The sequence below is a fragment of the Ochotona princeps genome, chromosome 10 (assembly GCF_030435755.1).
Source record: "Ochotona princeps isolate mOchPri1 chromosome 10, mOchPri1.hap1, whole genome shotgun sequence".
In the NCBI taxonomy this organism is placed as follows: domain Eukaryota; kingdom Metazoa; phylum Chordata; class Mammalia; order Lagomorpha; family Ochotonidae; genus Ochotona; species Ochotona princeps.
Genome location: NC_080841.1, coordinates 32,892,948 through 32,920,468, shown reverse-complemented (window position 1 = coordinate 32,920,468; position 27,521 = coordinate 32,892,948). Strand labels below are relative to the sequence as shown.

The window sequence follows — 27,521 nt, the reverse complement described above, 5'->3', positions numbered from 1 at the left end:
AGACACAAACTGGTGCCCATATGAGATACTGGCATTAACAGGCAGAGTCTCAACCCATTATGCCATAGCATTGTCCCCAATAATTTTTTTTCAAAGCTAGGAGAGGGCCTTGTATGATATCCCAGCAGTTAAAGTCCTCACCTTGAACACGCCAGGATCTCATATGGCTGCAGGTTCTAATTCCGGCACTCCACTTCCCATCCAGCTCCCTGCTTGTGGCTTGGGAAAGCAGTCGTGGACAGCCCAAAGCCTTGGGACCCTGCACCCATGTGGGAGACCTAGAAGAGGCTCCTATCTCCTGGCTTCGGATTGGCTCAGCTCTGGCCATTGTAGCCACTTGGGAGTGAACCATCAGACGAAAGATCTTCTCTGTCTCTCCTCCTCTCTGTTTGTATCTGCCTTTCTAATAAAAATAAATCTTTTTTTTAAAGCCAGGAGAATAAATTTGGTAAGATATGCCTATGTCTTAATACATAATTGTGGACTGAGAATTCCAGGCTATTCAGGACTTTAGTCCTATAGTTGGGAAGATCTACAGTGTCAGAGGAAGAGTAGGCACAACAGCAGTAGATTTAAAAAGCCATGGCAGCCCTAAAAAGGTGACATCCCTTTTGTGAAGATTTCCTTCCTGGTTCCCATCCAGTTAGTATGCTGAAAGTAGACTGTGTGCCCAGCTGACCCAAAAGGCAAGGCAAGGCTCTGGCCGCCAGCAGCTCAGCGGTGCAAGGGCAGTGCAGCCAGGATCAGGGAAACGATGATGTGTGCTTCAGAGATGTGCAGAAATGGCAATAAGAGACTGGAGGGTTTTCAATAGCAAGTAATAACCCAGTCATCCCTCTGAGGCAAAATTTGCCAAATAACAGCTGGATTTTTATCTGCTTCATTCCTCTCCACTACCCTCCCCATGCCCATTAAAATAATGACTTACATGAGGAGGAGTTGCACTTGACACAAAGAAGTGAACTGGTTCCAGTTTATGATTTTCTTTTAAATGTAGTGCCGTCATAAAAGCAATATACGATCCCATACTAACTCCAGGAAAGAAAAAAAATCACAATTCAGCAAAACTCGCGAAGATCCATCAGAAGTTGATAAAAACAAGTACCATAAATGTAGCAGTGATCATGGAATAGTCAAAACATTGTAAAGTGTATTTTCAGTGATATCATCAGCATAAAAAGCATTTCAAAGGCATCCCAGACTCAGTTCTGATTTTCAGTGTCTGAAAATGAATTTATACTTCTCCCAGGATATATAAAGCTATTTTCAAAGCATAGTCTGGGGACACCCTGGGAATGTCTGACACACTAACAGGTGACTCACAAAGTCAAAACTATTTTCAGAATACTATTGGGAGCTTATTTGCCTTTTCACTCTTGTGAATGCACAGTGACATTGCCTGGAGATGCTGTGACACAGGCTGTTGTAAAGGTTTGAATACAGAGACAAAAGTCCAAACCCAGCTGCCTTCTCTAATACCAAACACTGAACAAATCTGCAGAGGTGTAAAATAATGCCACTCTTCTTACTGTGCTTTCAGGGGGAAAATGTCCTTTTTTGTTATAAAAATGCTTGTGAACACAACACAGGTGTGTCAGTGTTTTTAAAGAAGTTAATAAGTACCTTTCAGGCCTCTTAGTTCTACTTTCCAACATGGAAAATATTGACAGAAATGTTACTTGTAAACAGAAGATCTTAGAGGTACTCAATGTGTCTTAAAAGGGGTACTGGGACAAAACAGATATATTAATATATCTTATAAATATTTAAATATTTCTTTGAAAGGCAGAGCAACAGAAAAGAGGGAGGGATGCAGAGAGAGAGAGAACAAAAAGGAAAAGGGCAAGAAAGAGAGTGCTATCTGCTGATGCCCTCGGATGCTCAGAATAGCTGGAATTGAGCCAGAAGCTTCAAACCCCATCTGCGTCTTCCCATGTGAGCAAGGACCCGACTATTTGAGCATCACTGCTGTGTCCCCGGGTACACACTAACAGGCAGATAGAATCAAATCCAGAACTGGGACTCAAACCTAGGCACCTCATTGTGAGAAGCAGGTGTCCTATTTTAACTGCTGCAGCAAATGCTCTACAGACACATTTTGCCAGAGGTTACTCATTTATAAATAAGTATGAATGTATTTTTATATATGAATTATACATTTATATAGACTTTGAAAGGGAGACTCTATCCCCATGGTCACCGCTGAGGGAGTATATAAAGTGCAGGGAATTTAAAAATATTGGTCAGGAGCTTAACAATATTTGCATCACTTAAGAGATGTATACTAAATTTGTTATAAATTATTTTTAGCCACAAAGATAAAAATAATTGATATGCACAAAAAGATCCTATTAAATATATACAGGCCCTGCAAGTTGTGTATACTTACAAGCCATGAAAGATGTTCTTAAATCATATTAAAGAAACATAAAACAGGATCCTATTATGGAGAACTTCACATTAAAACTTTACAGAATTATTATTTTAGTGATAGAATGATGGGTATATGTTATTTTCCAATTTTTGAACCATATTTACAAGTACGATATAGTAGTCAAAAAAATTCTTTATTATCACTTTTCACTTAATTCTCATGATAGGAGCTAATATCATTCTCACTTTACAGAAGGATGATTGAAGGAACTCCTTCTGATGTCTTTTAAAACTCATTTTGAGGGCCCGGCATGGTGGCCTAGCGGCTAAAGTCCTCATCTTGAACGCCCCGGGAAACCATATGGGCGCCGGTTCTAATCCCGGCAGCTCCACTTCCCATCCAGCTCCCTGCTTGTGGCCTGGGAAAGCAGTTGAGGACGGCCCAATGCTTTGGGACCCTGCACCCATGTGGGAGACCCAGAAAGGTTCCTGGTTCCCAGCTTCAGATTGGCGCATTACCGGCCGTTGCGCTCTCTTGGGGAGAGAATCATCGGACGGAAGATCTTCCTCTCTGTCTCTCCTCTCTGTATATCTGATTTTGTAATAAAAGTAAATAAATATTTAAAAAAAACTCATTTTGAATACCTGTGGCCAAAAAATGCAAATGGCTTATCCTGGATGATGGGCAGCAGAGCACAGACAATTTCATCCACTATCTGGCACATGTTATCTGCGAAAGGTTCTTCAGATCTGCTTTCTCTTCCTGCAAGCCGTACAGCATGCACTGGAGACCAGAGAACACAAGACATGCTGACAGTGAGTGAGCTATCTGCAGAAAAAACCTACAGAAACATGTCTGCAACATCGATATTTAAACTAGGCTCAAATTGGAAGATGTCCCTCAGTAGGTGAATGTGTAAGCAGACTGATACATCCAGAACATGGAATGATTTTTTGATGAAAAGAAATGGATCAAAACAGGAAAAGACATGGAGGAACTTTAAACGCATTTTGCTTAGTGAAAAGATCCGGTCTTCATGCTGTATGATCCCAGTTACATGACACCCAAGAAAAGGCAAAACTTCAAAGACAATCAAAGGAGCACCAGTGGCCAAGAGTTTGAGAACAGAGAGCCAAGGAACTTACAGGTGAAGCGTGGGGAGTTTTTTAGGATGGTAAAGCAATTCTGCAGGAAATTGAAATGACAGCACTGTATCTTAATGCAGTCATCAAAACACAGACCAGGGGAACAACACAGAGTGAACCTTCATGTACACTGTGGGCTTCAATTAATAAATGTACACCACTAAAACAAGATGTTTGTATCCATGGAAACTATCAGAGTGCTGGATGAGTGTATGGAACCTATGTACTCTCTGCTCACTGATTCTGCACACCTAAAATTATGCCAAAAGGTCAATTCTAGAAATTTGCGAGAAATAATGCCCAAATAGTTATTAATGACATTGAATTTACAGTTAAAACATTCATAGAAAGCTCTCAAAGCCTGTATGGGTGCTCTGACGAATCTGACAAACACCCAGCAGTAAATGGTATCAATTCTACACCAGGTCTCCCAGAACCTAGAAAAGAAGGAAACACATCCTGACTCATTTTAGGAAGCCATTTATTACACTGATCGTGAAACCAGACAAGACCACTCCAAAAGAAACATTCAGTGTCACTCATGGACCTAGATTCAGAAATGAAACCTAGTAAAACCTGCAAAGAACAAGAAATTAGGACCACATCAGCACCATCAACAGGTGCGGCAAACTCTGACAAGATTCACTACTCACACTAACAACTTCCAGCAAGCTGGCAAGAGAACTTCGGCCTTATAAAAGCTGACTATAAAACTCCTACGGCTGGTATTGTGTTGAACAATGACAGGCTGTAAAACAAACAAAATGTCCCCTCTCAATGCTTCTATGAAATACCAAATATACTATAAGATAAACAAAGGAAATAAGATGTTTAGATTAGAATGGAATAAATAAAACTCCTTCTATGTGCAAAAAAAAATTAGAAGGGGGATAGAGCTGAAGATAAGAATTCTATAGAAACGAGAAAATGTGGTAGAATCAGAAGTCAGCACTACTAGACAAAGTATTTTAAAAATTACACTTCCTTGTATCAACAGAAGAAGCCACACTTGAACCAGGAAACTGAGGAGGAACCATGCACTTCAGCCCCAGTAGGCTGCGGTATTTTTACGGAAAAATCCAACAGTTTTCATCGTAATCCTAACACATAGATCGCTGAAAACATAAATGATTCAGCTGATGAAAATGCTTTAAAAAAAAAAAAGCAAAGCAGAAAGAGCAGGTGACATAGGGTTATAGGTCACTGGGTTCCCACTGCTTGGGATACCCACATCCTACTTTGAGGGACTAGGATCGAGCCAGCCTCCCTGCTAACGTGTGTCCTGGGAACAGCAGGTGATGACTCAAGTGCTTGGGTTTCTCCCACCCACACAGGAGACCTAGATGGAGTTTCTGGCTTCTGGCTTCAACCTGGCCCCAGCCTGCCCAGCCCTGACTGTTGAGGCGTTTGGTGAGTGAGCCAGCAGATGGAACATTTCTCTCTCTCTCTCTCCCTCTCTCTCTCCCTCTCCCTCCCAGCCCCCTTTTCCTCCCTCCCCTCTCCTTCCACACCCTCTCTTTTCTCTCCCTCTCATTTCCTCCTTCCCTCTGCATTCCTTTATTTCTCCCGTACAAGGCAGAATATTTGATATTTGTCTTTCTGTGTCTGGCTTATTTCATTTAACATTATGTCCTGCTGTTCCAACTATTTTGCTGCAAATGGTAGAATTTTATTCTCTTCTATAGCTGAATAATTTGTGTGTGTGTGCATCATATTCGCTCTCTGTTCATCTGATGATGGGGACCATGTTTGAATCCGTTATCTTGGATATTGTGGACAGGGCTGCTATAAACATGGTACATCCCATTAATTCCCTTTTTTATGAACTTTCTGGAGCCTCCTTACATCTTTAAAAGATACAGTTACCACAATTACCTCAGTAAAAATAGAAATTTTAAGTAATTAAAAAAATTTTTTTATTGGGAAGGCAGATTTATAGAAGGAGAGACAGAAAGATCTTCTGTCCACTGGCTCACTCTCCAAGTAGCAACTATGGCTGGAGCCCAGAGCCAAGCCAATCCAAAGCCAGGAGTCAGAAGCTTCCTCCAGGTCTCCCACATGGGTGCAGGGTCCCAAGGCTTTGAGCCATCCTCCACTACTTTCCTAGGCCACAGGCAGAGTAGCTGGGTGAGAAGTTGAGCAGCCAGAATTCAAACAGGCAATCATATGGGATCCCAGTACTTGCAAGGTGAACATTTAGGCACTAGGCCATCATGCTGACCCTTAAGTAATTTTTCATCGAAGAACTACCCTAATACAAACTCATATGATTTCATAGGAATTTTTCCCCACTGTTTAAAGGACATAATGTCAATGCTATTCAAGTTATGCATAATATCAATTCTACTGAAGTAGAAGAAGAAAAATTTCAAAGATTTCTACGAAGTACCTCTAACAGTCATCCCTAAATGTGAAAATACTGTGGGGAAAAAGCAAGGATTAAAGGTCAGACTTACCTCTGTGTAAATAAGTGTATCTGTCTTGGTTTATTCTGGCTCATTTCTGCACATCACTATATATCCTTTTAACTTTTTACACAACAGCAGATCCTAACAATAGTCTGCAACTTGCTTTTCCCCTAGTTCATTACATAATATAGCTCTGGTTCCATCTCTGTATGTGCAAACATTAATCATTCTTTTTAACAGCCGCATCTTATAGTTAACTGTAGCAATATCCCATAATTTATTTAACTAATTTTCTCTTAATAGTTGTTGTATTTCCCAGGGGATTTATTTTTTTTACAGATTTGTTTATTTTTATTGGAAAGGCAGATTCACAGAGAGGAGATTCAGAAAAATTTTCCATCCGCTGGTTCACTACCCAGATGACGGCAGTGGCAATGTCTGGATCTGAGCTGAACTGAAGCCAGGAGCTTCTTTCAGGTCTCCCATGTGGTTGCAGGATCCCAAAGCTTTGAGCCATCTTCCTCTGCTTTTTCAGGCCACAAGCAGGGAGTAGGATGAGAAGTTGAGCAGCTAAGACACAAGCCAGTGCCTATATGGGATCCTGGCACTTGCAGGCAGATTAGCCAAATGAGCCATCATGCCATCTCTGCCCCAAGGATATTTTTTTTATTTTTATTTTTGTCTTGGTTATTATTTGAGGGCTTTTTGGCCACTAAGACAATGCCAGAGTGTAGTTCTTTATACATTTACATCAACATGCTTTGGGGAATATAAAGCTGTTGTTGTTGAAATTCCTAGAACTGATTTCCCGATAAGCCCTAGCTGGAAAGTTGTTGGCACTGAAGGTGAAGTTAAATTATTAGAAGCACTCAAGGGACACTGGAAGGGAGCTTTGGAATCAAGCACAAATCAAACTTTTGGTTGATTATGAAAAAAGTAAAACTAAGAGAGGGAATGGATGTTTATTTATGCTAGTGGTTAACATGCCTATATCCCACATCAAAATACATAGATTCAGAACCTGGATGTGGCTCCTGACTCTGAGGGGCAGCCATAATGACTCAAGTAACTGGGTTTCTGCCACCTTTGTGGGAGAGCTGGATTGAGTTCTTGGCTCCTATCTTTAACCTGAGGTCCAACCCTAGACCTTGTGGGCACTGGAAAACTAAACCAGCAGGTAAAATCTATGTCCATCTCTATCTCTTGAAGAAAAAAGTCTGAGTCAATACATAATCTTATGAAGTGATTTCTAGGTTATCAGAGTTAGTATATGTAATTTTGGAAAAGTCACTGTTTCATCTCCCATTTATTATTTAACCTGAAAAGCTTATATTGTATAAATGTATTTGAAATAATTCATAGAAAAATGAAATTAAAAGGAAGCTTATTGCCATCAAAATTTTTTAATCCATTCATAGTTTTCTTTCATGATATGTGTTCTCTTTGAACATTTTGAAGATTGCATAACTAGAAGTAAAAGAATGAAATTCTATTTAAATAAAATAAAAAATGAATTTCATCCACATTAGGAGCTGCAGAAGAATTTCATTTTGTTTGTGACAACATCTGAAGCAAAACTCCAAATAACCATGAGGAAGTGGATGTGAACTCCCATCCCTTGAATGACTTGCTTCAAAAGCATATTGAAAAGACATTGTGCAAAGCAAGTTCCTGGTGGAGAAATCTGGTCAGGTGCTCATGACTGCCTTCCCCCATGGCATCTCATGTCGGCCTATTGGCACTTCCCCTCTGGGATCTTCTTCCCAGAAGCCCATGATCCATGCCTAACCAGGCTGGAACACCAGGAAACCCAAATGGAGAGACGGTCTACAATGCACCTGACCTGACCTGACCTAAACTGTTTGAAATGCCATCAAGAACAAGGCAACTCAGAGAAACTGTCATAGACTGGAGAAGGGTAGGAAGGCTCAACACTCAGGAAGGTACTGGCTCAGGTGACACAGGAAGGGATCATTATGAGAAATGAGTGGGCAAGGAGTGCAGGTATCAGTAACATGCTAATCTTGTTTCCTTAGTTATGACAAATGCAGCGCGTAGTCTAACATGCAAACAATAGGAAACACCATGCTGCCTGTGCAATTTTTCTGTAAACTGAAAACCTTCTTTGTAAAAAATACTTAAAGTTAGAGACAATATTTGATCAAACGTGTAGAGTCTGAAGTAAAAATTTCAACATACTAACATTGGAAAGCTGGTAATTATACAAAGATTTGTTATACGACCCTAGACTCACATAACTAGCTTTCTACACATGGCTAAGAAATAGCCTATCATAGACCATCACTCTCTTTGGAAAAACAGAAAAACACAGGCACAAATCACAGACACAGACATAAAGCTGAAGGTGTCAGGGAGCAGCTAGGCCAAGCATGAAGAGGAGAGAACTCGAGAGAAATGAACTGATACTTTCTCAGCCTCTATACTGCTCTCAGAGGTAATGTGATACAGGTCATGTGACCAACAAGCCAGCAGAGTTTTCTACATTCTCTCAGGGCAAGAAAGATGAAAATTGGAACACAGTGCTACCAAAACAGCCAAACCTTCCAGTCAAAATTGTGGTCAGAAAAAAAAAAAAAAGGCACAGTGAATCTCCCTTCTAGGCATTTGGCTCATTCTTAGGTAGCACAGAGATTAAGCAAATAGACACAAAACAAAAGATTTTTTTCTTTAGATTCACAATCTTGTAAGAAAATAATTCAAATTTGCATTCCACCAATAAAGAAAATCACAGAACAGATTGGCAGTAGATCTAAAAGGAAGCACCAAGAAAATGGTCCTGAAAAAGAAACATTCTTAGGGACTTGCTGAAACCATGTCAAATGGTATAACATGTTTGGTGAGAAGCCAAGAAAATAGAGGAAAGAAAAGGAAAAATTGAAAGCATATTGACTGAAAAAAATTTAAGTTTGATAAAAATTGTAAGCTTATAGGCCTAAGAAACAAAAGGAACCCCAAGAGTGATAAACAAGGGTACATCGTATTTTCTTTATGAAAATAGTGACAAGACAGTCTAAACATCAGCCAGAGGAAGAGGACAATTGCACATAGCAATAATTATTGATACCTTCTCATAAAAAAAAAACAAGTCAACGACAGAATGACATCTGTAGACGGACAAAAGTAGGTCAACCCGGAGTTGCATATTCAGATGGCACCTATATATATTTCCAGGGGGAGGCTCAGGGCATATGCTTCATGTTGTGGTTAAGCCACCACTGGGGGTGCTCATGTTCCATGTCAGAGGGCCTGGGTTGTGGTCCTGCCGCTGCTCATTATCCCATGCCTGGGCTAACAAATGCCCTGGGAGGCAGCATGTGGTCCCATTCCTGTCGTCATGTGGAGTTACCAGCTGACATCTGGTCCCTGGTTTTTGCCTGGTTGAGCCTGGGCAGTTGTAGGCAGCTAACCAGTGAATGTGTGATTCATACTCTCTCTGTCAAGGTATATGTCCAAACTGAAATAAAAATGTTTGAAAAACAAAGGCAAAATAGAGACAAAGTATAGTCTTTTGAGGGAACATGCTGACAACACGTATGCACTAGGAAAACTTTCCTCAGGCTGGAGGAAAATGATTCCAAACACAAATTCAGACAACACGAAGGAAGAAAATAGAAAATGTTTTTCTTATTTAACAAGATATTAAAATGTAACTACTAAAAGGGAAAATAATACAAATGTCCTGGAAAATTGAAATGTGTGACAGCAATAGCAAAGGGTCAGGAGGGAAATACACATCCACCATTGTAAGGTTTTGAATTTTAAAACAAATTAAGGAGAATCAAGATGGTGGAATAGGGTAAGGACATATTTAAACAGACAGTCAGGATGAAGCAGAGAGGACACATTCCAGCAAATAGGAGAGGACAGAACAGCAGCAGAGGGGTACCTGGAGACTGACAGACACAAGAAAGCAGTGAAAACAATGATATGGTGTTGCAGTGACTGATACTCCAGCGGCAGTCAGCTAATGATCTGAACTCCACCACAGCTGGAACTCCACCAGCAACCAGATGGGAAGGGACTTTCACTGGGAGCTTAGGAGGTGAACCCAGACAAAGAATCGTCCATCCTGCTGGTCCGTTTGATTTGGCCAGGAGCAGAGACAGAGCAGCAGACCCCAGATGGGCAGTGTGAGAACAAGGTTGATTTTACAGCCCAGTCATGCCCCTAGAGCCGAATTGGGCACCATTTTGCGTAAGGAGGCAAAGGCAAGGGAAAGGACTGAGCATACGCCTAGCTGGGAGTGAACTCATTTCTGACTCAGTGAACTGAAACAACGTGGCATTCTACAGGTTCCACCCAAGACAGGTCTGGGTAGCCCTCAGACCTGATAGCTAGCAGATCAAGAACTTTAGTAGTGGCACGTCAGGTGCCATTTTGTACAGTATGGCAAAAGTTTTAGGACTGCAGGGGACAACAGTGAACTGTGCATGTGCTGAGCTCGCGAGAACTCACTGAGTTCAGTGGATTGCACTGGTCCCATAGGAAAATAATACCGACTGTGGCGGCGTACGGGTCAAAATACGTCCATGTGGCATCAGACCTAATGGCCAACAAGTTCTGGCAAGATCAGCACCAACAACAACCTAGCTATATAGTACACCTGGTGTCTCTCTAATCCTGAGACCTGCTCCTACCGAAAGTGGGAGAAAGGTTGCAGAGACAATGGTGCAACCACAGCATGGTATCATAGGAGGTGGAGATTGGTGAGCCAGGAGTTGGGGCTACAGAGTTATTTGTGGAAATCTAACATAAGAACCCAAACCTGAAACTTGCTGAAAGGAGTGGCACAATTGGCTGCCAGCAAAGAGCTGGTTACCAACAGCAATAAATAAAATCAAACTGTAGTCCTGTGGATGACACAGCTTAGAAACCTGCCCCAAGGAGAAGAATCTGCTAACCAGAAGTACAATGACCAAGAGCTAAAGAAGACACACAAGCAAAATGAATATGACTGAAGACTCCCCTGTAAAGGAGCAAAACCTTTTGCCAACCTCAGAGTTAACTGAGGAAGATATCAAGAAAATGGGGGACACAGAATTGAGAAAACTCATTATAAAGCTTCTGATCAACAATGAAAAGCACATACAAGAGTTCAAAGAATTTAAAGAATATTTTACACAAGCAACAGCAGCAATAAAGCAAATCAAGGCTGATATATCAGAAATTAAAAACACAGTAGAGCAAATTAAAAGTACAATGGAGAGTCTCCAAAATAGAATGAAGGAGGCAGAAGAAAGAATCTCAGGATTGGAAGATATTTCCTGTCATCGGGGGAAACAAACAAAAAGCTGGAAGCAGAATTGGATCAGGCCAAAAAAAGTGTTCAAGAATTGAAAGACACAATTAAGAGGCCTAATAAAAGTTATGGGAGTCCCAGAAGGTGCAGAAAGAGAAACTGGTTTTACAGATATATTTAATGAAATAATAAGGGAAAATTTCCCTAATGTAGAGAAAGAATTGGGAAATAAGATCCAGGAGGGACACACAATTCCTAACAGGCTTGACCAAAAGTGATCTTCACCAAGACACATGGTCATCAAACTCTCTTCAGTTGAACATAAGGAAAAGATCCTTAAATGTGCACGTGAAAAAAATCAATTGACATATAAAGTAATGCCACTTAAACTCACAGGAGATCTCTCACAGGAAACTCTACAGGCAAGAAGGAAATGGAGTGATATATTCCAGATTCTAAAAGAAAAAAATTGTCGGCCCAGGATAACATATCCAGCAAAGCTTTCTTTTGTCTTTGAAAATGAAATAAAATTCTTTAACAATAAAGAAAAGTTTAAAAAATATGCCTCTACCAAACCTCCCCTACAAATGATACTTCAAGATGTTCTCTTGACAGAGAAGAGGAATAGCACCCGACAAAACCAAAGGCAAATGTGAAGAACATTCCAGCAAAATGACAACAGAAGACTAAATCAATGAACAGCCCATTCCTAAAATACATATTAACCCTGAATGTAAATGGCTTAAGCTCAAACGTCATAGATTAGTAGACTGGATTAAAAAACAAAACCCATCTATTTGTTGTCTACAGGAGATGTATTTCACCAACAAAAATCAGAAACTGTATCTCATGGATTTTGATTTTTTTGTTTTTGTTAGTTTCATCTCTTCAAAACACTTCTAATTAAATTCTTCAGTGACTCACAGATCATACAGTAGCATCATTTTCTTCAAGAAGGTTCTTAATTTCCTTTTTCATTTCTTCAGCAACACATTAATCATTCAGTAGCATGTTATTTAACTTCATGGTGTTGTTAATTTCTTTTTTCTTCCTGTTGATTTTGTTTTGTGTCTTTTCATTTAAGGGGATGTATAGTAGCTGTGTAATGGAGACTGTCATATCTAGTAACATGTCATTTAACTTCATGGCATTGTAAATTATTTTTCTTCCTATTGTTGATTTTGTACTATGATTTTTCATTTAAGGGGATAACTGTGAAATATAGTAACTGTGAAATGGAGACTAACATATCCAGATGCGAGGATACAATGTAGTATGCATCTCTACTTCCAGACAAGGATGGACTTACAATGAAACTGTTTACTCTATATTGACATTAGGATGCTGGACTCTCTGCCATTGTCCATGTCCGCAATGATGGACATATGACTATGTATGAAAAACAATAGTTTAGTAATGATAAAGAGGAACTAGGTGGGGGTGGGGGGAATTGGAGAGGGGATAAGGGAAATCCCAGGAGTCTATGAAACTGTATCATTAAATGATAATAATAATAAACAATAAAAAAGATTTAAAAAATAAAATTAAAAAGATTTTTTAAAAGTTAAAAATTTTATTTTGTTTGGAAGGCAGAGTGACAGAAAATTTTGAGGGAAGAGAGAAAGAGATCAGTCTTCCATGTTCTGATTCACTCTGCAAGTGGCCGTAAGAGCCAGGGTTGGTCCAGGCTGAAACCATGGACCAGGAGGTCCATCTTGGTCTCCCACATGCATGGCAGGAGTTCTAGTACTCATGCTATCTTTCACTGCCTTCCAGACATGTTAGCAGAAAGATGGATTGGAAGTTGAACAACTGGGGCTCCAACTAGAATTCCCATATGGGATGTTCAAGAAATAAGTGGTAGCCTATCCCACTGTGCCACAATGCAGTCTTCAAAATTTTGAATTTGAAGATAGATTATGAAAAGTTGAAGATGCATACTGTCAATGTTGCAGCAAGCACTAGGAAAACAGTTATAACTAATAAGTAATGGTGGAGATATATACAGAATATTTTTTAAGTGTTCCAGTAATGTAACAGAAAAGGAAAAAAACCAGAAGAACAAATCACAAGTAGGATAAATTGAAAAATACTGCCAGGATATTAGATTTAATTTCACCATATCAATAATTTCATAATGAAATTATAAATATAAATTCATAAGTTCTTAATGAAATCAATAATTTCATTAGTTACAAATTCAGAGTGAAGTCATCTAGAAACTCCTTCTAATTCTAATAACAATGACAAAATAGAGGCAACAGAGTTTCATTAGAAATATATCAATCATTTCTTGAAGTGAAACCTTAACTGCTTATTGTTGATTGTCTACCAATTAGAGAAAGCTTTACCATACTTCAAATTTCGACATGCTTAAGTCATCAGATTTTTTTTAAAGATTTTAAAGTTTTAAAATTTTAAAGTTTTAAAGTTTTGACTTATTTGAAAGAACAATAGGTGAGAAGAAAGGGAGAGAGAGAAAAAAAACCCATCAGATTTGCTGATTTACTTCTCAAATGTCTACAACTAGAGCTGGGTCGAGCTAAAGCTAGGAGTCAGGAAATCTTTAGATATCCCATGTCGGTGGCAGGGAATCAAGGGCTTGGACCACCTCCCACTGCTTTCCCAGGCATACTAACAGGAAGCTGGATTAGAAGTAGAGAATATAGGGGCCCAGTGTGATGGCTCAGTGGCTAAATTCTTGCCTTGCATGTGCCGCAAACCCATATGGGTGCAGGTACATGTCCCAGCTGCCTCACTTCCCTTCCAGCTCCCTGCTTATAGCCTGAGGATGCCGTGGACCCTGCACCTGTGTGGGAGATCCAGAAGAACCTCCTGGCTTTGGATCAAATGGGCTCAGCTCCAGCTGTTACCACCATTTGGGGAGTGAATTAGTGGATGGAAGAATAAGATCTTTCTCTCCGTCTCTCCGTGAAATCTGCCTTTCCAATAGAAATAAATAAACCTTGAAAAAGAAGAAGAAAAAGCAAAGCAGCTGGGCCTTGAGCTAATGCATGATATGGAATGCTAGAGTCAGAAGCTGCAGTTTAAACCACTATGCCACAGTGTTGGCCCAAGCCATCTGACCGTATAAACTACTTAGCTGGTGATGAAAATGAACGTACCTTCCAGTGAGTTATCAATTTTTTGGCCCCATTTGGCAAAGTAAGTAGAGCCACCTCCTGCCCAGGGAAAGCAAATCAGCTTAAAAACTGCATTAGGATTTTGGTATATGCAGTTCAAAACTTTTTCATTCCTAGGGAAAAAATGAAATAAATTTAACAATACATTTATCATTGAAGTTATCAATCATTAACTAAGGTTAATGTTAGCACATATCTCAGAGATAGGGAATGAATTCCACAAACTGAAAATCATTACTATTTGGAGTAACAACTGTCTACTTTTCACAGTGGAATTAGAAGTATTGAATAGATACAAAATGTGAGAGATCCAGGCTTAGTATAAACAGCCAAGAAAGGATTAAACAGTATTAACTATTACTAGATATTAACTCCACAAACCACTTGCTAAAGCCATGAGCGTCTGTGGAAGAAGACATTGCTTGTAGGGCTTTTAATAGTAACTTTTGCTCATCCACATGAAGCAGCAAGATTGGATAGTTTTTGACTCTTCATTGTTAAGCTAAGAACAGAGTGTGACCATAAAGACATGGGTTACCTTCCCTGTGCCTTGAGACATGTAGACATTTATACATGTCTTTTGTCTAGCTTCAGAAGCTCATCACTTACATTGTTGCCTTGATGATGGCGTATGTTCTACAGAGGGCACAGTGCAGCCAGAGGCACATCTGGCTGTTTGTGAGAAAAAAAAACGGCTAATCTAGCAGCATGATTGCTGTTCTCATGAACTCAACCAGGCATTCAGATGAGTCTATGTTTGTCAATAAGCTTTCATACGTTTGCAGGTACACACCTACTTATGCAAATGATGAGCAGTATGCTTATCTATATGAGTGCCTGCACATGTGACTGTGCATATATCATATACAAACAGGTTCATTGAAAGTGTTCATGAAATGCAGTGAACAATGTCTTCTAATCCTTCAACTGTCAAGGTAGTATATATATCACAATTTGAAAATATAAAATCTAATCATACATTTAAAAATAATTTCTAGTAATATTTTTAAATGGAAGTCATATATATGAAAACAAAGATTATTCTAACATAAAAATTAAGTTCTCCAAACTGAATTAGATGTGTTTTAACAGGAACATTTGTCCATCATCAACAGCATATGTTCATATAAAAAGTGATGTCCAGTTTTTCCAGTTGGAAGCAACAAAAAATAATCTTATGATCTGTCTCTGAGAATTTTAATGTGTAGATATAAATTTCTAGGGATGCAGGGGGAAATAATTAAATATCTATATAACAGTACATTGTAGATACACATTTAAAGTTCCTTTAGAAATCATCTTTTTCACAATTCAGAGGGTTGTTTTACATAAACAATGCACAGGAAGCTTCAGTCTTGGTGTTTCACAACCATCAGAGCCACTTTTCAAGTCATCTGTAAATTTTCCAGCACATATAATTGTTCTCCACAATTTAAACCCTTTCTGTAGGTCCCAAAGTGATCATTCTTTCTAAAGACAACTATATTTTTCTCTTTTGGTTGTTGGTGTGGCTACAAGCTGCCTGTCCCTTACTTCAGCCAGTGCCAGTCTTGGGGTCACCCAAGTGGAACACACTGTCACGTGTACCCACAGCCAGGACCTCAGGAATGGGTAGAGCCCAGTCTGGTGCTGATTAGAACAATATGTTCATCATGGCTTTAGCTACACACTAAGGAAAACGAAATGTTCCCAAAAAATTGGTAGTTGATAAAATTGACAATCATATTACTGAACTAGTTCACGACAGAGCAGGAATTAAAGTGCAAATCTTGCATCTCCTCAATTCCACCTCCTTACCCACCACCCTGCTCACCCCGACCTCTACCTACCCCTTTTTCAGTGTTCTTGGCATCACCTGTGAGGAAGCTGCTGAGCGGCTGGAGGTGGAATGGGAGACCAGAGAATGGGAGACGAAGTCATTTTCCAAAGAGGTGTAAAAATGGGCTCTTGTCTGCACTTCTGGTCACAGAAGCTTCTGCCATGAAAGGTACTTAGTGCCTTCTGTTTTAAAATACCACAGTCAGTAGCCTCTCACATACAGAATGGTCGTTTCACCTACAATACCTAATGTTAACAGCAGTGCTATCAAATTTGGCTTCTGGGAGGAGCCTCTTTCAATCTAAAAAGGTTATCTTACAAAAACAGGAAGGAAAGCCAGTTAACACACACAATGACCTACCTGGTTCTCCCAGCTTGGTCTCTTCCCTCCATGCTGAGATGAGCTCCTACAATTGCTGGGCTTTAGCAATTCACTGAGCCAAGTCTGAGTTAAGTTTTGGAGGTAACACTTCCAGTTTGCCTTATGTCTAAGGAGTGATCGGATCTCTACTTAAATCTGCTGAATATATTGAGTGTTCCAACCATTGCTAAAGAGGAAGAGGAAGAAGAGAAGGAGGAGGAAAGTAAGGAGGAAGAGGGGAGAGAGAAGAACAAATAATGTTTTAGAAGCAATTTAACTGATACAATGTGAGATAAGGACTCACCTGCCTTAGTTCCTTTTAAATTTCCAGAAAGTGCTTTCCACTAATAAGACTTGGACTGACAGAGAAGCAAAGATGAAGTGTTCTCACACCTAGCAATTGAACAATCCTTCAGCTAACAGGAGAAATGTTCTCAATATGAATCAGGAAACTGGGGCTGGCAACAATATTTGTTCTGAAGATTGAGATATCTTAGCTCTATATACTTGTAAAGTACTATCCTTTCAAATCTTTAGAGAGATTCTAAGCATCATTTTACAAATTTTAAATATTTAGAAAGGATAAACCATAATGTCCCAAAAATAAGGTATTGGACTCCTTCCTCAAGGGAAAGCAGATGGAAACACATTTGTCTAGAATACCAGAGGAGAAGAACTAGGCAGAAGCACTATTCTAGAAGTAATGGCATAGATTATTTTCCCCCCAGAACTGATATATAACACAACCCAAAAGTAAAACATGCCCAACAAACAGACTCCATGCAGACCAGATTACAAAGAAATGTACAAGTATATTCATTATCCCAAACTTCAAAACAAAGACAGACAAAGGATGCATTTTAAAAGCAGTGGGTGGGCTTGACATAGCATCTTTGGTCTGACAACAGTGTTGCAAACCAGAAGAGAATAGAATGACAACTCCAGGTACTGAGAGGAAGAACTGCTAAGTTAGAATTCTGCACCCAGTGAAAATAATGCTTAAGAAACATCCAAAATAAAGACATTGTCAGAGAAGTAAAAGACTGAATTGGTCACCAGGAGATACTCTTTTAGCGAAAATATTTAGACAACAAGAAAATTATCTCAGATGGATAATATGCAATACCAGAGCAATGAAAACTAAAGTTGGAGTAAAGGAGAGAGAAATATAAATGAACATTAATTACACAAACAGAAACTGTTACATCTAATGGACCTGAAAAGATAAAAGGATTGTAATACCAGACAAGATAGCATGCAGGTCTGGAGTAGGTAAAGACAGAGCTGTACAGTTTTCTTGGAAGTTTTCCTGAGTGTAGACATTCACAAATATGCATGTTTTAATTTTCTTCTGTTTTTTTTTAATGTTGTATTTGAGATGCACGTAGAAACAGAGAAGAGGGGAAGAAAAGATAGAAGAGAAAGATGAAAGAGAGATACATACCTCCCATTCACATGTTGATTCTCACAGGTCCACACCTAATTATTTCCTGACATTTGTACAAGGTTTTTCCTCCAAACACTGGGATGTGTCAGTTCATCTGCATTGTCCTCAGATCACTCTGTTCTCCATGTTTCTCTTTCTTTGCATACTTGGTCACTATTTATTTTCTCAGAGATTTTTTTCTTTTAGACAAAGCACAAAACCTAGCAGGTGAGCATTTTATATTTGAAATTACTTTGGAATCACAAAGGCAAACTGTCAGTTTGCAGTCCCCACAGCTGAGCACAAGAATCAACACTGGGAGCTACCCGGAACGAGCCAGGTTACAGTAACAGCCAGCGTATATGTGGGTCAGGTCTGGGGCAGAGCCAGTCTGGGCCAGTTCACAACACCCACTGGCAGATGTAAGAACCAGGTCAGGGTGCGAGACAGGTCAGATTGGGGTATAACACCAGACAGTTCACATTAGGGCCAGAAATGGGGGCTGGCTGTGCTGTGCTAGGCTGCAGCACCCACCAGCATGAACTGGAATTAGGGGGCAGCCTGAGCCAGGCCTAGCTACAACACCTGCTATAGAGCCTGACTGTGCCGCAGCACCTGAGGTGAGCCCACTGTAGGGGTTCAGCGAGGACTCCCCTGCTGGGCCACTACCTGCTGGTGAGCTTGAGAATTGGGCTCCGGGGTAGACTAGGCCAGGCAGGGCTATAATACCTGTTGTCCTGCATGTGAACTGGCTTCGGGAGAGAGCCAGGCTGGGCACAGTGACCATATGTACTGGTGCCTGAGTAAGTGCAAGCTGCTTGAGCTTTGCTGCAACATCAGGTGGCAAGTGCTGGAAGAGGGAGCAAGTCCTATTGTGCCAGACCCCAGAACCATCTACAAAGTACAAGATCCAGTGTTTGGGGGAGGCTTGGTGGGGAAACTGTGGACACCTCTGTGATGGACTGAAGTTCCCACTAGTGAGCATGAGAGGCAGGGCTGAGGGTTGACCTGGCTGGATAGGCAGTAGCACCTGCCAATGTAAATGTAGGCTGGATAGTGGGGCCAGTTGGGCTGTGCTTGGCTGTAGCACCTATTGGTGTGTACAAAAGTTGAATGGGATGCAGGACAGACCGGACAAGTCTGCTGCACATACCAGGATGTACAGAAACTGGTGCTGGGGGCAGTCTGATTGGGCTGCAGTTCCCACTGGTGTACATGAAGAGACACTATTAAAAGGAAGAATATTAGAGTTATGGAAGTTCCAGAAGGCATACAAGAAGCTGGGTTTAAAGTTTTATTCAATGAAATATTAAATGAAAAATTTCCTAATGTGGAGAAAGAATCGGGAAACAGAATACACGAAGGGCATAGAACTCCCAACAGGATTGACCAAAAGCGATCTTCAACACGACACATGATAATCAAGCTCTCATTGGTTGAACACAGGGAAAAGATCCTTAAATATGCAAGTGAAAAAAAAAATCAAATAACATATAGAAGAACCCCAATCAGGCTCACTGCTGACCTCTCACAGGAAACTCTACAGGTTAAAAGAGAATGGAGTAACATATTCCAAAAAAGCTTTTCTTTGTCCTTTGTCTTTGAAAATGAAAGAAAATTCTTCCACAGTAAAACAAACAAAAAACTCAAAAAATTCGCTTCTTCCATACCTGCCCTACTAATGATACTTAAAGATGTTCTCTTAATAGGGAAAGAAACAGCATCTATCAAAACCAAAGGTAAATGTGGAGAACATCCCAATAAAGCCACAGAAGTTAAATCAAACAAAGAACAACCCATTGCTAAAATGACAAGACCAAATTACTACCTATTGATATTAACCCTGATAAAACCTCTTCATACCAACCGTGAGTGTAAATGGCATAAATTCACCAAAGTCATAGATTAGCAGACTGGATCCAGTAACAAAACCAATTATCCGTTGCCTACAGGAGACACATCTCAGCAACACAGATATGTGGAAACAACATGAAAAGATAGAAAATGATATTCCAGGCTAAGGGAAAAGAAAAACATCTGGTATAGCCATTCTTATATTAGATAATATAGACTTTGACATGAAAAATATTAAAAGTAGTGAAGGACACCACATAATAATCAAAGGATCCGGGACCAGTGCAATAATGCAGTGGTTAAAGTCCTCGCCTTGTATGCAGCAGGATCCCATATGGGCACCAGTTCTTTTTTTTTTATTCCTCCCTTGGGAAAAATAATGCCATCGTATAATTCATGAGCACGTGATGAATTCAACTAGAGAAAAGAGATTATTTGGAAGGAACCAAACTGAAATAAAAACATCAAAACACATGGGATACAGCCAATAAAGCAAACAAGCAATCAAAACAACAGTACGAATTGGACTATTGGAGTTACACTTTCCATGTTGGCTTCCTTATAAGAGAGAATATACGGTATTTGTTCTTTTGTGATTGACTCATTTAACTGAGCATAATGGTCTCTAGTTGGGACCACCTGGATGTAAATAGAATAATTTCATTCTTTTTAATAGCTGTATAATATTCCATAGAGTAGATGTACCAGTTTCTTTAACCACTCTTCCTTGGACGCATATCTGGATTGTTTTCATGTCTTTGCTATTATAGAGTGTGCTGCTGTAAATATAGATGTCCTGATTCCCTTCTTAGATGCAGATGTCACTCCTTTTGGGTATATTCCTAGGAGCGGAATAGCTGGATCATATAGCATGTTTATTTGCAATTTTCCAAGCACTCTCCATACTGATTTCACAGTGGTTGTACTAACCTACTCTCCCACCAGCAGTGAAGGAGGGTGCCTTTCTCCCCACATCCATGCCAGCAGGTGTTGTTAGTCGAGTTCTGAGTGTAGGCCAGTCTCACTGGAGTTAGGTGGTACCTCAAAGTGGTTTTCCTTTGTATCTCTCTTATGGCTACAGAGCCTGAGCATCTTTTAATATGTCTGTTAGCCATTTGAACCTGTTCTTTTGAGAAATGTTTGCTCATTTCTTTTGCCCATTTTGTTACAGGGTTTTTTGTTTGTTTGTTTGTTTTTTGTTTTTTTTTTTTGCTGTCCCTGGGTGTCTGAAGCTCTTTGTAGATCCTGGATATTAGTCCCCTATCACTTGTGTAGTAAGCAAAAATTTTCTCCCATTCTGTTGGTTGCTTCTTCACTTTGTTAATTGTTTCCTTTGCTGTATAGAAGCTTTTTAGTTTGATGTAGTCCCATTTGTTCATTTTGGATTTGATTGCCTTTGCTTTTGGCATTTTTTTCTAAGAAGTCTTTCCCTGTTCCTATATCTTGGAGTGTGCTTGCTATGTTTTCCTTTAATAGTTTGATGGTTTCTGGGTGTAGATTTAGGTCATTGATCCATTTAGAGCTGATTTTTGTAAAATGCAACAGGTGTGGGTCTTACTTCTTTATTCTGCAGGCTGCTATCCAGTTGTTCCAACAGCATTTGTTGAATAGATCAGGTTTTTTACCTGGATTGTTTTCAGTTTTCTTGTCAAAGATTAATTGACTATACATATGTGGATTCCCTTCTGGTGTTTCTATTCTGTTCCACTGGTCGTCTTCTCTGTTTCTGTACCGGTACCAGACTGTTTTGATAACCACTACACTGTAGTATGTCTTGAGGTCTGGAATTGTGATTCCCCCAGTTTGATTTCTATTTTTCAGGATAGCTTTAGCTGCTTTATCTATTCAAGGACTTTTGTGATTCCAGATGAACGTTTGTATCATGCTTTCTATTTCTGAGAAGAATGTTGTTGGGATTTTGATTGGGATTGTGTTGAATCTGTATATTGCTTTTGGTAATATGGTCATTTTGATAATGTTGATCCTGCCAATCCAAGAACATGGTAAGGTTCTCCATTTTTCAAGGTCTTCTATTTCCTTTTTAAATGATTTGTAGTTTTCATCATAGAGATCTTTCACATATTTTGTTAGCTTAATTCCTTGGTATTTAAGATTCCTCTCCTCTATTTTAAAGGGGACTGTATTACAATTTCTTTCTCAGCCATGAAATTATTTGTGTACACTAGTGCCATTGATTTGTGTTCATTAATTTTGTATCCTGCTACTCTGCCAAAGTCTCTAATGAGTTCCAATAGTCTCTTGACTGAGTCTTTTGGTTCTCCTATATAGAGAATCATGTCATCTGCAAATAGCAATAATTTCAATTCCTCATTTCCAATTTGTATTCCTTTAATTGCTTTTTCTTGCCTAATAGCTCTGACAAGAACTTCCAAAACTATATTGAAGAGTAGTGGTGAGAGTGAACATCCCTGTCTAGTTCCAGATTTCAGTGGGAAGGCTTCCTATCTCTCCCCATTTAGTATGATGCCGGCATTGGGTTTTTTGTAAATTGTTTTGATTGAGTTGTAGAATGTTTCTTCTATGCCTATTTTGTTTAGGGTTTTTAACATGAAGTGGTGTTGGATTTTATAAAATGCCTTCTCTGCATCTATTGAGAGGATCATATGGTTTTTATTTTTCAATTTGTTGATGTGATGTATCGCATTTATTGTTTTGTGAATGTTGAACCATCCCTGCATGCCTGGGATGAATTCCTCCTGGTCCGGGTGAAAGATCTGCCTGATGTGTTGTTGGATCCTGTTGGCTAGTATTCTGCAGAGGATCTTTGCATCTATGTTCATCAAGGATATTGGTCTGTAGTTCTCTTTTTCTGTTGTTTCTCTATCTGGCTTTGGCAGTAAGGTGATATTAGCTTCATAGAAAGAGCTTGGAAGGATTGCCTCTCTTTATATTGTTTGAAAAAGCTTGTGTAAGATTGTGGTGAGTTTCTCTTGAAATGTTTCATAGAATTCAGCAATGAAGCCATCTGGTCCAGGACTTTTCTTGGTTGGGAGGGATTTAATTATCAATTCAATCTCAGTGCATGTTATTGGGCTGTTTAGATTGTTAATTGCTTCTTGATTCAATTTTGGTGGATTGTATGTGTCCAAAAATTTATCCATCTCCTCTAGGTTTTCTGATTTGTTCTCATATAGTTGCTTGTAATAGTTCCTAATGATTCTTTGTATTTCTTAGGTATCTGTTGTATATCTCCATTCTCATCTCTGATACTATTGATGCGTATTTTCTCCCTCCTTTTTTTGATTAGTCGTGCTAGTGGGGAGTCTATTTTGTTGATTTTCTCCAAGATCCAGCTCTTTGATTGATTGATCTTATGTACAGTTCTCTTGGTCCCTATTTGGTTTATTTCCTCCCTTATTTTGATGATTTCTTTTTTCCTACTAATCTTGGGATTGCTTTGTTGTTGTGTTTCTAGTTTCTTCAACTGTAAGGTTAGCTGATTTACTTGGCGCTTTTCTAGTTCCTTAACATAAGCACTGATTGAGATAAACTTTCCTTTTAGCACCTCCTTGATTGTGTCCCATAAGTTTTGATAAGTTGTGTTGATGCCTTCATTTGTTTCAAGCAATTTTTTAATTTCCCCTTTGATTTCCTCTCTAACCCATTGCTCATTTAGTAACAGTACTCAGTCTCCATGTGTTTGCAAGTCTTCTTGGCTGTTTTGACTTCTTGGTCTCTAGCTTCACTCCATGATGGTCTGAAAAAATGCATGGTATGAGTTCAACTTTTTAAAATTTGCTGAGGCTTGTTTTATGACCTATAACATGATCAATTCCAGAGAAAGTTCCATGTACTGATTGGGAAGAAAGTGTATTCTCTATCTTTAGGATGAAAGGTTCGATAGATATCAACTAAGTCCACTTGCTCTAGAGTTTGAGTGCGTTCTGTTGTTTCTTTGCTGAGTTTCTGGTTTTTTGATCTGTCCATTTGTGTTAATGTGGTATTAAGGTCTCCCACTATGATTGTATTGGAGTCTATTTCTCCCTTTAAGCCCGTTAATGTTTGTTTTACATAGCTAGATGCTTTGGCATTTGGCACGTAAACATTTATTATGTTGATCTCTTCTTGCTGAATGTATACTTTGATCATTATGTGGTATCCTTCTTCATCTCTTTTGATGCTCTTTACATCAAAGTGTATGTCATCTGATGTAAGAATGATTGCACCTGCACGTCTTTCCTTACCATTTGCTTGGAATATCTTTTTTCCATCCTATCACTTTCAATTTTCTCTGATCTTTGTTGGTGAGATATGTCTCCTTTAAGCAACACATGGCTGGGTTTTGTTTTTTGATCCAGTCCTCTAATCTGTGATGTTTGATGAGTTTAAGCCGTTTACATTCAGTGTTACTATGGATGAGGGGCAGTTTGGTCCTGTCATTTTGGCAATGTGTTGTTCTACGATTGAGTCTTCTGTTAGCCTTTTAGTGGGATGTTCTCTACATTTACCTTTGTGTTTGTGGTTGCTATTTCTTTTTTCTTTCATGGGAACATCCTTGAGTATCATTTGTAGGGCAGGTTTAAATGAGACAAAATCTTGAAGTTTTTCTTTATTGTGGAAAAATTTTATTTCCTTTTCAAAGATAAAGGAGAGCTTTGCAGGGTACGTTATTCTGGGCTGGAATTTTTTTCTCTTTTAGAATCTGGAACATGTCACTCCATTTTCTTCTGGCCTGTAGTGTTTCCTCTGAAAGGTCAGCTGTGAGTTTGACTGGGATTCCCCTATATGTCACTTGATTTTTTTCACGTGCACATTTAAGGATTTTTTTCTTTTTGTTCAACTGAAGAGAGCTTTATTATCATGTGTCATGTTGAAGTTCGTTTTTGGTCAACTCTGTTGGGAGTTCTGTAGCCCTCCTATATATTATTTCCCAATTCTTTGCTCAGTTTAGGGAAGTTTTCCTTTATTATTTCATTGAATACACCTTTAATCCCAATGTCTCTTTCTGCACCTTCTGGAACTCCCACAACTCTTATGTTGGACCTTTTAATCATATCTTTTAATTCTTGGATACTTTTTTTTAACTTGACCTAGCTCTGCTTTCAGCTTTTTGTTTGTTTCTTCATGGTGACAGGAAATGTCTTGTAATTCTGAAATTCTTTCTTCTGCCTCATTCATTATGTTGTTGAGACTCTCCACTATATTTTTAATTTGCTCTATTGTGTTCTTAATTTCTGATATATCAGCCTTAATTTGATTTATTACTGCTATTTCTTCTTTGAACTTTTGTTTGTGCTTCTCATTGTTGATCAGCAGCTTTATAATGAGTTTTCTGAGTTGTTTGTCCCCCATTTTCTCAATGTCTTCCTCAGTTAACTCAGAGAGTGGATGAAGCTTTTGCTCCTTTGTTGGAGAGTCTTCAGTGACAGTCATTGCGTCTTTGTCTTTTCTTTTACCATTTGTAGTTGCCAATCTGGTTGACAAAATCATCTCTAAGATGTATTACCTACAGGTCTACAAGTTGATTTTTTTATGTTCCATCAGTGCCCTGGATTTGGAAAACACAGCTGTCCTGAATAATTGCTTTGTCGGTGGCACTGATTTTGTAGGCAGCACTAATCTTGTTTCCCCCTGCTGGCCTATAAGTCTGAGTACCTCATGGAGTTGTTTTGGGTGGAGTTGGTGGTATGCCTTGTCGGGGCTGTTTTTTCTGCGGAGCCTGTGCAGTGCTCTAAGATGGTGGTAATTTTGTTCCCAGCTTAGTTCTTGGGAAGCTCAGCTGTCCTGCCCTCAGTGTAACAGTGTCTGGTGCCATGGCACTGTTATCTGAGAGCTGCTCAATTCGTAAAAGCACAGTTTACCACTCCTCCTCTTGCAGTTTATCAGTGTTCAGAGCACTTGCCTAAGTGTCCAAGATGGCGCCCGTAGGGGCACCAACAAAGATCAGGGGCTGTCGGCCGTCAGCTCCAGGGACCACACAGACCCTACAGGCTGCAAGGCTGGTGCTGTGGGCTCAGCTCAGTGCAATTAACTAGTAACACACCCATTCTGGACCTTCACTTGGGGTCCACACTTGCTGCCCTGCTACCCGAGATGGCGCCAGGCGGGACACTGCTGGAGAATTGCGACTGCTGGCTTTCAGTTCCAGGGACCACACCAACACTGTAGGGAGCAAAGCAGGTGCTACTCTCCCCACTTGGATCAGTTCTGTGTGTTCAGCCAGAAACAAGCCTTCTGTGTGCCACTCTGTCAACCCCGCCTTCCACGTCTCCACACAAGATTGCGCCCTGAATCTCCTATTCTTTCTCTGCCTGTGGCTGGTCCCAATCACCCAGCTCAGATTGTCAGGTCCCAGACTGCACTCACCACTCTAGCTCCCCACGCAGACCCAGTCTCTCACCTGGCGGTCACAGATCTGTGTGGAGGCCACTGCTGGATGTCTGGTGGGAGCTGGAAATGGATCGTCGGAGCTGGAACACCGGAGCCTGGAACACCGGAGCCTGGATCACCCGGGTCTGAGTTGCTGCTCACCAACTGCTGGTGGTTTTTTTGGTCCACTGCAACACTGCTGTCCTGTTGCTGCAGCCTCCCTGTGTCCAGGGGGTCTCCAGGTACCCTCTGCTTACTGCCTGAACCCTATTTTTTCCCTGTAATCTACTTATTGTACTTCACCCTGTCTAAAGATTCTCCGTCTTATCAAACGTGTCTGTACCCTATGCTGCCATCTTTTCTCTGGGCACTAGTTCTAATCCTGGTAACCCCACTTCCCATCCAGCTCCCTGCTTGTGGCCTGGGAAAGCAGTCAAGGATGGCCCAAAGGCTTGGAACCCTGCACCTGTGTAGGAGACCTGGTAGAGCTCCTGGCTCCTGGCTTCAGATTGGCTCAGCTCCAGCTGTTGTGGCTGCTTGGGAAGTGAACCATCAGACAGAAGAACTTCCTCTCTGTCTCTCCTCCTCTCTGTATATCTGCCTTTCCAATAAAAATAAATAAATCTTAAAAAAAAAAATCAAAGGATCCACCCAGCAAGAAGAGAGCACCTTACTAGTTTCTTAGGATGCTTTCTTTCTCAACTCTAATTTTGCTTGGTTTTTCTTTCAAACTTTTCTTCACAAATCTGGCTATAATTTTGTTTTGCTCATCTTAAAAAATGGCTCTTTCTTGTTGCAATTTGTAGTTTTTGTTCTAATTCCATTTTTTCTGTGATTTTTTCTATCATTTCATGGTTCCTGTTCACTTTCTCATTGTTATTAAGTCCTTGACATGCATTCGATAATTTATTTGAGATATTTCAATTTTTTTGTAATCATCTGATGTTATAACTGTTGCTGTCAATACGTTTTTGCTGCATCTCATGGGTTTTGATATCTTTGCTTTATTTTCATTCCTTCCACAAAGTTTTTTTTTCCTTATTTCTTCAGTGATAAATAGGTCATAAAGTAGCATGATTCTAAGATAGTTTTTTGTTTTATTTTTTATTTCTTCAGTGACACATTGATCATTTCATAGCATGCTATTTAACTTCTTGCTATTATACATTTTCTGTTTTCTTCCTGCTGTTGGTTTTGTTTTATGGCTTTTCATTTAAGGGAATGTATAGCAACAGTGTAATAGAGAAAATAATGTTGAGATGTGAAGATACAATGCAGCATGCACCTCTACTTAACAAATCAAAGATGGACTCCCAATGCAACATTTAAATATAATTTGACAATAGGATGCTGGACTCTGCCACTGTCCACACCTACAGTATCAGGATACACTTAAACAGCA

The 27,521-nt window shown here is 39.7% G+C and overlaps 1 protein-coding gene across 1 annotated transcript in view; it reads right to left on the bottom strand.

Annotated features, from left to right (window-relative positions):
- The window catches only part of OLAH (oleoyl-ACP hydrolase), a 31,877-nt gene extending 13,688 nt beyond the window's left edge, over positions 1-18,189 (bottom strand). The window contains exons 1-5 of the mRNA XM_004578889.3: positions 17,954-18,189; positions 16,510-16,696; positions 14,313-14,443; positions 3,019-3,157; positions 929-1,028 (exon numbers count right to left, since the gene is read on the bottom strand). Coding sequence (XP_004578946.2) covers positions 929-1,028; positions 3,019-3,157; positions 14,313-14,443; positions 16,510-16,541 — 402 coding nt within the window. The 5' untranslated portion in view covers positions 16,542-16,696; positions 17,954-18,189. The remainder of the gene's footprint in view (positions 1-928; positions 1,029-3,018; positions 3,158-14,312; positions 14,444-16,509; positions 16,697-17,953) is intronic.
- Positions 18,190-27,521: the final 9,332 nt, after the last annotated feature.